Source organism: Colossoma macropomum, unplaced genomic scaffold (genome assembly GCF_904425465.1).
Source record: "Colossoma macropomum unplaced genomic scaffold, Colossoma_macropomum, whole genome shotgun sequence".
NCBI classification, from domain to species: Eukaryota; Metazoa; Chordata; class Actinopteri; order Characiformes; family Serrasalmidae; genus Colossoma; species Colossoma macropomum.
The window spans coordinates 3,071,969-3,084,025 of record NW_023495515.1 but is presented as its reverse complement, the minus strand read 5'-3'; the positions used below and the strand labels follow the sequence as shown (position 1 = coordinate 3,084,025).

General features: G+C 38.5%; 1 protein-coding gene across 1 annotated transcript; it reads right to left on the bottom strand.

Annotated features, from left to right (window-relative positions):
• Positions 1–413: 413 nt before the first annotated feature.
• Positions 414–5,155, bottom strand: LOC118802265 (adenosine receptor A1-like). Its single transcript, XM_036562743.1, has 2 exons — positions 4,824–5,155; positions 414–1,074 (listed from the first exon to the last, which is right to left on the bottom strand). The coding sequence occupies exons 1-2, from the start codon at positions 5,153–5,155 to the stop codon at positions 414–416; spliced, it is 993 nt and encodes a 330-aa protein (XP_036418636.1).
• Positions 5,156–12,057: the final 6,902 nt, after the last annotated feature.

The window sequence follows — 12,057 nt, the reverse complement described above, 5'->3', positions numbered from 1 at the left end:
ATAATGCATTATGAGTACTGTTCATGACAAATTATAAGAGCATGTTATTAACACTACTTATAATGCATTATAGTAACAATTCATAATGTATAATAAACATGGCTATAAAGTGTAATTCAGGGTAATTCATTGTTCTAAATATTTATAACCATGTTTATAATGCCTTATGAATGCATTACAACAGGTTATAAATGTGTTTATAGATGCTTACAAACATGACATTCATAGAAAGTGTTACCACATAAACAATAGATTCAAAAGCCATCGTAAAACACTTTAAGGGGAGTCAACCAACCCAAATCTCTCAGAAGGCCCAGTAAGCTTATTTCACTCAATTTCATATCTTGGCTAAATTTGTGTTTGGTTCTAATCAAAGCAAGTAGCTCTAAGCAGTTACGTAGCACATATCCAGCTTATGCAAGAACTGTAGCAGATTTAGCAGCGCTGTATGTGATGCTGCTTGCATTGTTTTCTGCCATCTGGCTGTTCTGATCTGTTTGCTGTTCTCTCTGACATGGGCAAGCCTTCCTCCAGGCCATTTTGTATACTTTCTTTATCATGGGTATCTTGAAAGCATACACTACAGGATTCACCGCTGAATTGGCATGTGAGAGGAGAATGCCAACATAGAAAGCAATATGAGGGACAAGGCTGCTCTGGCTGTAAAACTCAATGGTGTTCATGATGTGTATGGGCAGCCAGCAGGCTGCAAACAGAGCCAAAACAAGAGCCAGGGAACTGGCCAGCTTCTTCTCTTTAACGTAATATGCGCTGGTCTTGGCAGCCCTGATAACACGTCCTCTCAGCTGCTGAGATATTATGCAGAAGATGAAGCCATACAGAACAGTAATGATCACCATGGGAGGAAGAAGGCAGCTGAGGAAGATGAAGTTGACCAAGTAGGACATTGGTATGACAGTCAGGAACTGGCACACGATGGTGGTGGAGTTGGAAGGTTGTAAAGAGTTATAGTTGTTCCATCCAAACATAGGAATGAAGCCCAACACAGCAGCGATCATCCAACATACTGCCACTATGGCCCAAGAGTGTGTCCGTTTGACTCGTCCTTTGTACCTGAAAAGGAGGTGAAGTTTAATTACTGGAGAGAAATTAAATAGGTGTTGATTACAGATTTCTGAATATGACAAACTTTTTAATTATCTAGGTCAGTGGTTTTCTTCATGTGGGTTACAGTGTGGGGACGAGTGGGTTGTAAGGAAACCACATCGATGCATTTTTGGGGGTTTTTAGAACAAGAGCACTGCTATAATTAAGAGCATTTTAGATCAGAAGCCGTAACCACACCGCTTCAGAGACATGTGCTTGATATGCTTGAAGCTTCAAATCTATTATTTGCTGCTTGCACTGAGCTCCCTGCCTCTACACAGCATGCAGTAGGATTACCACTGTTAAACAAGCAATAAGCAGTTTTATTTTTTGCCTTATGAAGAAGCCAATATGGCAGTGCTCTTCGAACTGTATACTGACACCCATCTGCGTAAGTGATACGGCGTGTCTGTACTGCCCCCTGGTGTTGTGGACATGCAATCATCCTCTCTTCATTTGATAGCGGAACAAAGGTCTACGGCTGTGTTAACAGTGTTGCTCAAAAGAATATAAAACAGTATGCGGAATGAAAACTACAGTTGTTTGGACACTTTCAGTTTTTAGACTAATCAAAGAATTTGCTCAGTTTGCCGTTGAATGCTATTAGCGCATAGCACAGAATAAGGTTATACTTTGATGTATATTAACACTTTTGAAAAATGTAACAGCATAACTGTTGACATGACAAGAATTTTTACTTGTTGGTATTTAATATTTCATATGCAAATCAGATTCCTGATATCAAGAATTAAATCTTTACCAGTTAAAAAAAAATTCACATGTGTAAAATGTGTAAATTAAAATTCTGAAACTGAGAAAAAATAGGAAATAAAAGCAAAATCAGCTTGCCATAGTAATTTGAATTTCAGCATGTCAATTTAATTTTTTGTTGCAATAATGTCATTTTTCATTGTAAAAACATTTTCTGATAAAGGAGCTTGATTATGTCTGACTCTCTGCCCTGTGGTGAACCAGTGGCCTGTCCAGGGTGTTTCCTTCCTTCCAGCCAACGAGCGCTGGAATGGGCTCCTGCACATGCACCCCTCCCCCCTGCCCCACATCGACTCAGGAGGATAAGTGGCTTAAATGATGAACGAGTGAGTGAGTGTCTTTGCCAAACAATTTACTATGACTTGGCAGAGCTTCTTCCCTAAAAATTCATAGCCCTGTTTCTGAGAATTTGCGTTTTCTTTGTTTCTTTGTTTTAATTGTTTTTGGCAGCATTACAAAACACTGGTGCGCTAATCACTACCATGACCTTAAGAATAGCTCTTGCCATAGCGGCACATTTTGCATGCCGTAGCGCTGTTACCACCGAGTTTTATGAATCTGGCCTAGTATTTTTAGTAAAAATAGAATTTACTATATATACTATGATCAACATTTCACATTTTTTAACTGTGAAGTCAGAGAGCTTTGAAAAATTTTGAGAGTTATCTCCTCAGATCAAGACTCAGCAGTCCACCTACACCCGAAGAACGAGGCACTGCTTACACATTTTGCATCAAGTAGACCAATTGCTTTGTAGGAGGTGTGAAGAACGTCAAACTGAAATACACACCTGAACTCTGACACCGCTTACTCTAGCAGTTTCATTCTGACCACAAAGAACCTTGTGATACCTAAACCTTGTGGGTTTAGGTATCACAGGGGCGAATGCACATACCTTCATTTGAAAAGACGAAGTAATGAAACTTGATTCACTACTACTAGACAGACTTCTCAAGATTTGATACTCACACTGATACTGACCTGACCTGAGATGATTCTGCGGGGAAAACTGTGGAACATGCAAAACAGCAACAACAAAATCTCTGCATAATTCCAGTCAAATGCAAACATCTTCAGGTGCAAGTTGTTCCCAGACATACATAAAGACTTTTTCCTGAACTCTTTACTCTTATGAAGAGAACTATTAGCAATGTACAGTAACTTATTGTACAGTAACTTATTGTACAGTAACCTATTGTACACATGTATAACGTTGTTTGATTCATAACCAAACAGGACTAAAATAAGAAAAATGAATAAAATATAATAAAAGGTATGCTCACTAATACTGTTCTTATAATGTTCACGTAATTCATGTTAATCAGCTCAGCTTAGCTTTTGGGTTGACTCAAGTTTTTTTTATTGACCATTTGACTTACAACCAGATATACAGTACTGTGTAAAAGTTCTAGACAACCAAAAATGATATCAAAAAAGACACTTAATTGGGCAGTGTTTTTTTTTTTCTTTCAGAAAAAGACTAATATTATAGTAAATGCAAATAACATTAATTACTTTTTTGAAAACAAGAGGTTTTGTTCATTTTTACTGAATTTTGGCTTATTTGCATTTGGACCTCCTACTAAATTAGTTTAAACTATGGTCCCACAGTAGATATTTACAAGGATTTTGTTATGATATGTTTAAATCCAAGATTTTAACTGAGATAGTATAAAGCTAAATATGTACAAAGTCACCATTTATAGGGTACTTTCTATTGGGAGGTGTCTGTCCCAAACCCTGACACCTAAATTTACACGTGTAAAAATAATGCTTACATTTTTTATGTTTTTTAAGGATCTTTTTGATTTCTTTTAAAGTGAAGTTAACAATGTAGATTTATAAGTTTAATTTTTTAAAATAAAATAAACCTTAAATGCCATTACATGTTTTCGTGTCACTACCGAAACACAAAGCCTTATTTTAGCAACACCCCTGCATTTCAGAGCAGGAAGTGCGACTGCATCCCCGTCCCTCATGCCACATGGTGAGCAGTGTTTTTTTTTTTTGTTTTTTTGTTTTTTTAATTATGATTTTATGTGTGCACAACTGTTCAAATGTGTTTGTTAGTCATGTACTGGCTAGCGTTTTTGAGCTTGGCTCAAAATGAGCCAAATTTGTCACTACCGAAACAGTGACTATCAGAACATTTGGCGAAGTTTTGGAGATGTTATGATTTTTCCCCCAATTTAGTCATATCCAATTCCACCCACTAGTTAGGACTCCCCCATTCACACAATACCACCAGCTCTAGGAGGGCAAAGGCTAGCACAGGCTTCTTCCAAGACCTGTGAAGCACTTATGCAATGCTACTAGACAGCCAAACGCGCTCAGAGGAAGGTGCCAACCGCCCGATCTGTTATGTCTGCTAACAGATGCCTGTGCTGGCTAGCATTGTACTGGGTGATGGGGAGGGGGGGGCCCATCCTACACACTCAGACAGTGAGGCCAATTGTTCTCTCTCGGACTCCCGGCTACAGATGGCTGTAGTATCACCAGGGATCGAACTTGTGATTTTGTGATGATAGGGCCAACGCTTTGATGGTTGCGCCACTCGGGAACCACCAATACCATATTAAGGCATGGGGTCACTCAAATCAAAAGAATTTTAGTCTAAATTCCAAGTCAGTTAAAAGTCTGAAATGTGTTTTCAACTCTGATTTTGCATCAGTTTGGTAAAATGACACATACAGTGTTTTTACTGGCAAAAACTCACTGACTGGCTGATGAAAATGGTCTTAAACAATTTGTTTAGGTACCTAACACTTTTTCACAGTTCTGTAGATTTACTTTTTACACTTGTTTTCGAAGGAAACAACTACATGGTTTAAATAAATGTAATCTAGAGCTTTGCACTGCTTTATATGATCTTCAGAACTTGTTTTTGCCTGCAGTTCAGTAATTTATCTCTACACTCTCAGAAAACAAACTGTACTTGATCTTACTTGAGAGGGATGTAAACACGCAGATATCGGTCCACAGCAATAGCCAGTAGAGAGTACACCGAGGCCTGGGTCAGCACGATGACCACACAGCTGATGAAAAGGCAGCCATGGAAAGACATCTCGACCCGTCCGTCCACCAGCATAGCCAGGGGGACAGCCAGAGCCCCCACCAGGAAATCAGCTACTGCGAGGGATGCAATGAAACAGAAAGTGGGCTGCCTGAGGGCTCCAGTTGCCCACACTGCCCAGATGACCAGCACATTGCCCAGACAACACGTGACAGCAATGAATATTTCCAGTGCTGTGTAGATCACCTCCCCAACATCAGCCATTGTGAATCAGAAGGAGGAGAACTTCAGAGGAATGTGCTGGTTGTGATTACAGGAAGCTTTCCACTCGTTTGTTTGCCTGCACACACGCAATGTGTGATTGATCTCACAGACCACAAAGTGTGAACGTGGATGTGTGGTGATGACAGGCGTGTAGGGGAACTTCCTTTAATATCAGTACGTTAGCATTTCATGTTGTTTGCATGGTTGTGCAGATATCCTGCAGAGGCAGGTGCTCAAAGTGAAACTGCGGCACAATCTGTTTAACTACAGTAAGAGTTGAGATAACATGACCCAAAGAGAACATAAGGAATCTTACAAACCAAACATTACTGTAGGCTGGCATTTATCAAGTTCTTCCAAGGTTAGTCAGTTGTAGGCCTCAGCAATATCTAAAAATATTTCCTTATTTGAAAAATTATGGATTATAGGCCTAGTTGCAGACTTTTTCCATGTAGTTAGAAGAGACTGGTGCCTGGACAGTGCTGTTTCTTCAGTGTCTGCAGGGTCTGTAATCAGACCAAAATGCAGACAATTAACCAAAGTTGTGTAAGGCAGGGACTGATTAAAGCTTTTTGAAACATTTTTGTACTAATTGAAGATCTAAAGATGATTCATAAAAAAAATAGGATTCACATAAAATACATGTACAGTCAGATACAAAATGAGTGGCACAGGTTGGCCGCTTCTTTCCCAACTATGACCCCAAAAATAATAGTATAAAAAAAATAAATAAATCACAGGAGGGTTTATTGCAATTAAAGAGTTAGCAAGCTAACTTTGGGTTTAACTCAGGCTTTTCTCTACCACAAGCATGATTCTCTTACTCTAAACCACAGGTTTCCAATCCTGGCCCCACTCTAGAACACCCACTTTAACTAAGGAAGTGTTTGTTATTTAACTGCTTGGTTGGATACATTTACAATACATATCAATAAGGCACATATGGGGGGAACTTATACTAAATTGATAGGTTTTTTTTTTACTTACTTTAGCAGAGCTCAGTAACACTGAGATTAATAACTGATCACATTGATTTATCAGTCTACTCAGGCTTTAGCAGAGCTCAGTAACACAGATTAATAACTGATCACATTGATTTATCAGTCTACTCAGGCTTTAGCAGAGCTCAGTAACACGAGATTAATAACTGATCACATTGATTTATCAGTCTACTCAGGCTTTAGCAGAGCTCAGTAACACTGAGATTAATAACTGATCACATTGATTTATCAGTCTACTCAGGCTTTAGCAGAGCTCAGTAACACAGATTAATAACTGATCACATTGATTTATCAGTCTACTCAGGCTTTAGCAGAGCTCAGTAACACAGATTAATAACTGATCATCACATTGATTTATCAGTCTACTCAGGCTTTAGCAGAGCTCAGTAACACTGAGATTAATAACTGATCACATTGATTTATCAGTCTACTCAGGCTTTAGCAGAGCTCAGTAACACTGAGATTAATAACTGATCACATTGATTTATCAGTCTACTCAGGCTTTAGCAGAGCTCAGTAACACTGAGATTAATAACTGATCACATTGATTTATCAGTCTACTCAGGCTTTAGCAGAGCTCAGTAACACAGATTAATAACTGATCACATTGATTTATCAGTCTACTCAGGCTTTAGCAGAGCTCAGTAACACTGAGATTAATAACTGATCACATTGATTTATCAGTCTACTCAGGCTTTAGCAGAGCTCAGTAACACTGATTAATAACTGATCACATTGATTTATCAGTCTACTCAGGCTTTAGCAGAGCTCAGTAACACTGAGATTAATAACTGATCACATTGATTTATCAGTCTACTCAGGCTTTAGCAGAGCTCAGTAATGCTGAGATTAATAACTGATCACATTGATTTATCAGCCTACTCAGGCTTTAGCAGAGCTCAGTAACACTAAGATTAATAAGTGTTAATCACTGTGATTTATCAGTCTACTCAGGCTTTAGCAGATTAACAACTCCATCACATTTATTTATCAGTCCACTCAGACTTTAGCAGGAACAGCAGTTGTTTGTTGAGTTGATGCTTAGAGTTCATCTAACATGCATGTTTGCTGCATGCTGTACACAAGTTTTAAAATAGTTAATAAACAAGCATTGGTGGTGTTTCTTTTCAAGTTGTTTTTAACTTTGAAGCAGATGTAGCATGTAAAGTCCCCAGTGGGCAGTGAATGAAAATGCAGTTTTAATGAAACAGCAGGTAGGCTACTAAATATACAGAGCAGATTTCCTGGAGAAACAGACTGCACACATATTTCTATTACAGCATCACTGGGAGACCATGAAGTTGACTATATTAACAGGAAATCAGGGCAGCGCATTAATGTCCAGGATGTAGTCTGTGAAATGGGTGTCTTCATTAAATGTCTGCCAGTCACAAACCAGACTTTAACAGAACTTCAGTGGAGCCACTTGCAACTTTTCAGATGACCTGTAATAATCACCATTAACACAAAATAACCTGAGTTTATGACTGTTTATAAAGCAGTGCTACACTGTGCTACTGTCTAAAGGAGTGTTCAACAAAAGCTTACATCAGATTTGTTGCTTACAAAGGTCTACATAAACTAACATAAGTGAATTATGACAATGGTTACCATTAAAGGCTGAAACATTAATGGTCAGTTCAAGCACCTATAGAATAAAATAACACACGTTAATTATGTTTGATGAACTGTTCTACTTTGGATGTACCTTTATAATTTGAGCCTTTTGTGGCACCTGGCTATTGCCTGAAAAAAGAGAAGAAAATAATTTTAAATGAAAAAACAAAGCTTTACAAATAATCGTCCAACAAATAAGAAGTCCTGTGTCATAAGGTAAAATTAATTTATTAAAAAATAACAAATCTATTTAAGTTCAAAATAATAAAGGATATTTTCAAGAGCATTTCATGCTCTTGCTGTGAGGGAATTAACAAGTACTCAGGTGGAACTGTCATATTGAGCTTTGGGTTCATTTTATTGGTCCTCAGAACTGTAATTTGTTGGTAGGTTGTTTTGTTTCACAAAGGCAATTTTCCACGTTTGACCAGTGCTACAGTCTCTGAACAGATCAAACACATCAGTTTTGAACTTGAAATCGGATAAAAACACACACTTCTCTGTTCCTTTGTTTTTGTCAATGACTTTCCTTGTTTTAACATGTTGCTTCTTCACTCAGAAATAATACATAAAATTGAAAATCTGTGAAATTATTGGCTTTCTGGCTTGACCCTGTTGTCTCTGTTAAGATAAGCCTTTGGCTAAAGTCATTTACATAACTTCATGTGAATAGTGGATGTACACGTTCATGTATGTTGTTGAAATAGAAGCATTTTTCACTATGAGTTCGCGGAAATACTTTGTTGGGTCCACATGTGGACTGAGGCTCACCATTTGACAACACTGAGTCTTGAGCCTGGAATGAATGTTGACTCCCCTGTACAACGTTCTGCATTTTACAAGAAATGTTTCTTTTCTAATATCTCATATCTCTCGCATTCAACACTCTTAAAAAATATGTTTTTTCAACTGTTCTTTAGTAAAGAAAATTGTTCTATATAGAACCCTTTTGAAAAGGATGCTGTATAGCACCAAAAAGGGTTCTACTATTGTTACAAGCTTGTATCATAACAATAGCAGAACCCTTTTGGTGCTATATAGAACCATATACAACACATTCTCCATCAGGCTGAAGAAACGTTTCACGATGCAAAGAACCCTTTAATCGTGCAAAGGGTTCTTTAAGTGTTCATGGATCTATATAGAATGATTACTAAAGAACCCTTGAGGAACCATCCTTTTAAAGTGTGTAGGACGTTTTGGAAAACAATACTTGTGAATAACATTTACCTTGATACAGTACCTCAATATTCACAAAGACATCTCAAGCTAAATATATTATTTTGGCCAAAACTCACAGTATCAGACATAAAATAGGAGTGTGTATTTGATGGGACACTCACACCTAGGCGCAATTAAGCCTGTCCAATTGGCCTGACTGTATGTCTTTGGACTGGGAGGGAGGAAACCTGCAGACATGGGGAGAACATGCAAACTCCACACAGAAAAGAGCCTGGTGACCCAGCCGAGGAATCAAACCCAGACACAAATTAAATGAAAATAGAATAAAAAATAAGAACCAATTTGAAAAGAGCTAAAGAGATATATGAATATCTGTACATGTATGCAGGACTGAGGAGACGTATAATATAATAACTATTATATACACTACACTACAGAATGATATGAGAATTTGTAAAAACGTACATTTGTACAGTTGTGCAAATAAGCATTATGTTACAGAGGAGTTAATGAGTGCGGGCGGTCTGGGAAAAAAGTGAGTAAAGAGCTGGAAAAGGTGATGTCCAGAATGAGAGGGGTCAGCTGCCAACGTACTTCATCACTCTGCTGTTGTCCTGAAGCACTGACAGACTACACTGGGTGATCCTCTCCGCTGCCCTGATTATGCGCTGCAGTTTGGCTGATTCTCAGGAGGTGGAGGAACCAAACTAGATGTTTATGGATGATGTGAGGATGGACTCAATGATTGCTGTGTAGACTGAATGTAGATTGAATTTCTTCAGCTGTCTCAGGAAGAACATCCTCTGCTGTGCTGTCTTGACTATGGAGACTATGGAGAGTTCCTCTCCCACCTCAGATCCAGGAACTTGAGTGACTCCACAGCATAACACAGGTCATTCCATTCAGGTCCACGTTGTTACCTTCACATTTTAGTTGTAAACAGTTGCTTTTGGTGTAATTTCACATAAATAGGTTTTTGTGTTCTAAATATACTAAATCTGAACCAACAGAAACTTACACCTTTGTGAAGATCTTTCTCCCTCTGTATATGAGCCAGTCTTTCATATCTGAAAGAGCATCACTCTTCAGCATCACAAACTCTTTTAGCAGCTCCTTCTGCAAGAAGAAGTAACTATGTTACAAAAGCAACTCCACTTAGTCTGAGTGACTCTGACAAGATCCCTGAAATGGCAAGGCTTGTAGGGTGCTCCCGGTCAGCAGTGGTGAGTATCTACTGTCACAAACCAGCAACAGGGTGTTGGGCACCCACGGCTCATCGATGTGCAAGGGCAGTGAAGGCAATCCCGTGTGGTCCGAAACCACAGAAGGGCTGCTGTGGCACAAGCCACAGAAATGTCTATTGATGGCTCAGGGAGGAATGGGGCTGGGCTGGCAGAGTGCCCACACTGTCGTCCGTTGAAAGCTGGTCCACCATGGAACTGGACCTTAGAGGATTAGAAGAAGATCGCCTGGTCCAAGAAGTCCTGTTTTCATTTCCATCACATAGACGACCAATGCAGGGAATGTGATGCTTTGGGTAATGTTCTGCTGGAAAACCCTGGGTCCAGTCATTCATGTGGATGTATGAACAACTAAACATTAAAGCAATCAGAATGTAAGGAATGATTGTTGTATTGTGAATTAAATATTAATATTAAATAAAACTGTGGTATTGATTAGTTTGAAGTGGAATTCGTCTGAGAATATGTGTCTTATTTCAAGCCTCATGCATGTCCATTTCAGGCCAGCAGTGGGCAGCATCTGTACACTGTCAGTCCACTAGGTCCAGTAACCAGGTATCAAACACAAGGCCGCAGACCAAGTCAGGCCCGTGACACATGTTTTCCACACAGGTGAACAGTGGGGCAACCATTGTGAGTAATATAGTGAGGAACTACTTTTACATCAGAGCAATTTGTGGTGTCATTCCATGCAAAACAACCAATTGACAACCAATTAATGCCAGCACTTGAACACATTTGCAGTGAAGACGGTCAAAAAAATTAAAATTCAATAGCAAATTCAATATTCCACAGCATGACAGTAGCTAAATGAGTGCAAAACAAAGACAGTGGAGACAGAGAAAAAGTACACACAGCTTATCTCAAAATCCACTTATCATCCGTAGAAATTTACTTGGAAGAGCTGCAGATTTTAGAATATCCTGTTTGCAATATTTTATTGAGATTGTCAGGTAAAAATACTGCATAAACAGAGCACAGCATAAAAATACTGCATACGCAGCTAACTGTGCTACAGTTATGAAGCCTAAGCTACACTAAAAAACAAATTTGCTACCTGTGTAATGACGGAGTCGTACTACAAAGCGGGATGATATGCAGATGATAAGGTAGTTCCAATTTTAGCTTAAACATTTAAGAACGGTCCGTCTATGATGTTGTACTAAGATGTGTTTTTTTTACGAAGCTTTTTGATAGATTCCTAAAGGAGGCTTTGTAGAAGAAGATTTTGTATTCACAGAGATGAGTTTGGTGACAATATAAGTCCACACTGTTAGAAATAAAGGTTCTGTGCAGGTACATTTTTCATTCATTAAGGTACAAACAGTGTAAATGTTCCCTCAAAGGTACAACAGTTGTTTTAAGGCCCAATTGTGAACCTTAAGTAAGTTTTTCCAGGTGAAAAGTACATATTCGTACCTGTTTATAACCTAAAGTTTTAAAACAGAACAATAAAATAAAAGCCTGGAGACGAGACGGGGTGTGTGGGGTCAGTACAACTTAGAAAATATAATTTCAGTGAATTATAATACAATTATGTTCCCTGACTAAAAGTACTGAGATGTACCCTTAAGGGTACCACCCCAGTGACAAGAGGGGCACTGCCCCTGTGATGGTTTCATACATTTTTTTTTGTGAGAGTGCAGTGTTTGTTAGCAACATTAGCTTAGCATCTTCCATTGTAAACTAAAGAAGCACACATTAGATATCAAACATTTCTTGGCTGATCTGGGTGATAAATCATTTTAATTCGATTTTTTGCCATCTATTCCTTTAAACAAATGGGCAAAGTGTATATTTTTATTTATACATTGTGTTTTGCAACAATACTTTGTGTTTAGCAACTTTTTTTGAAAACACA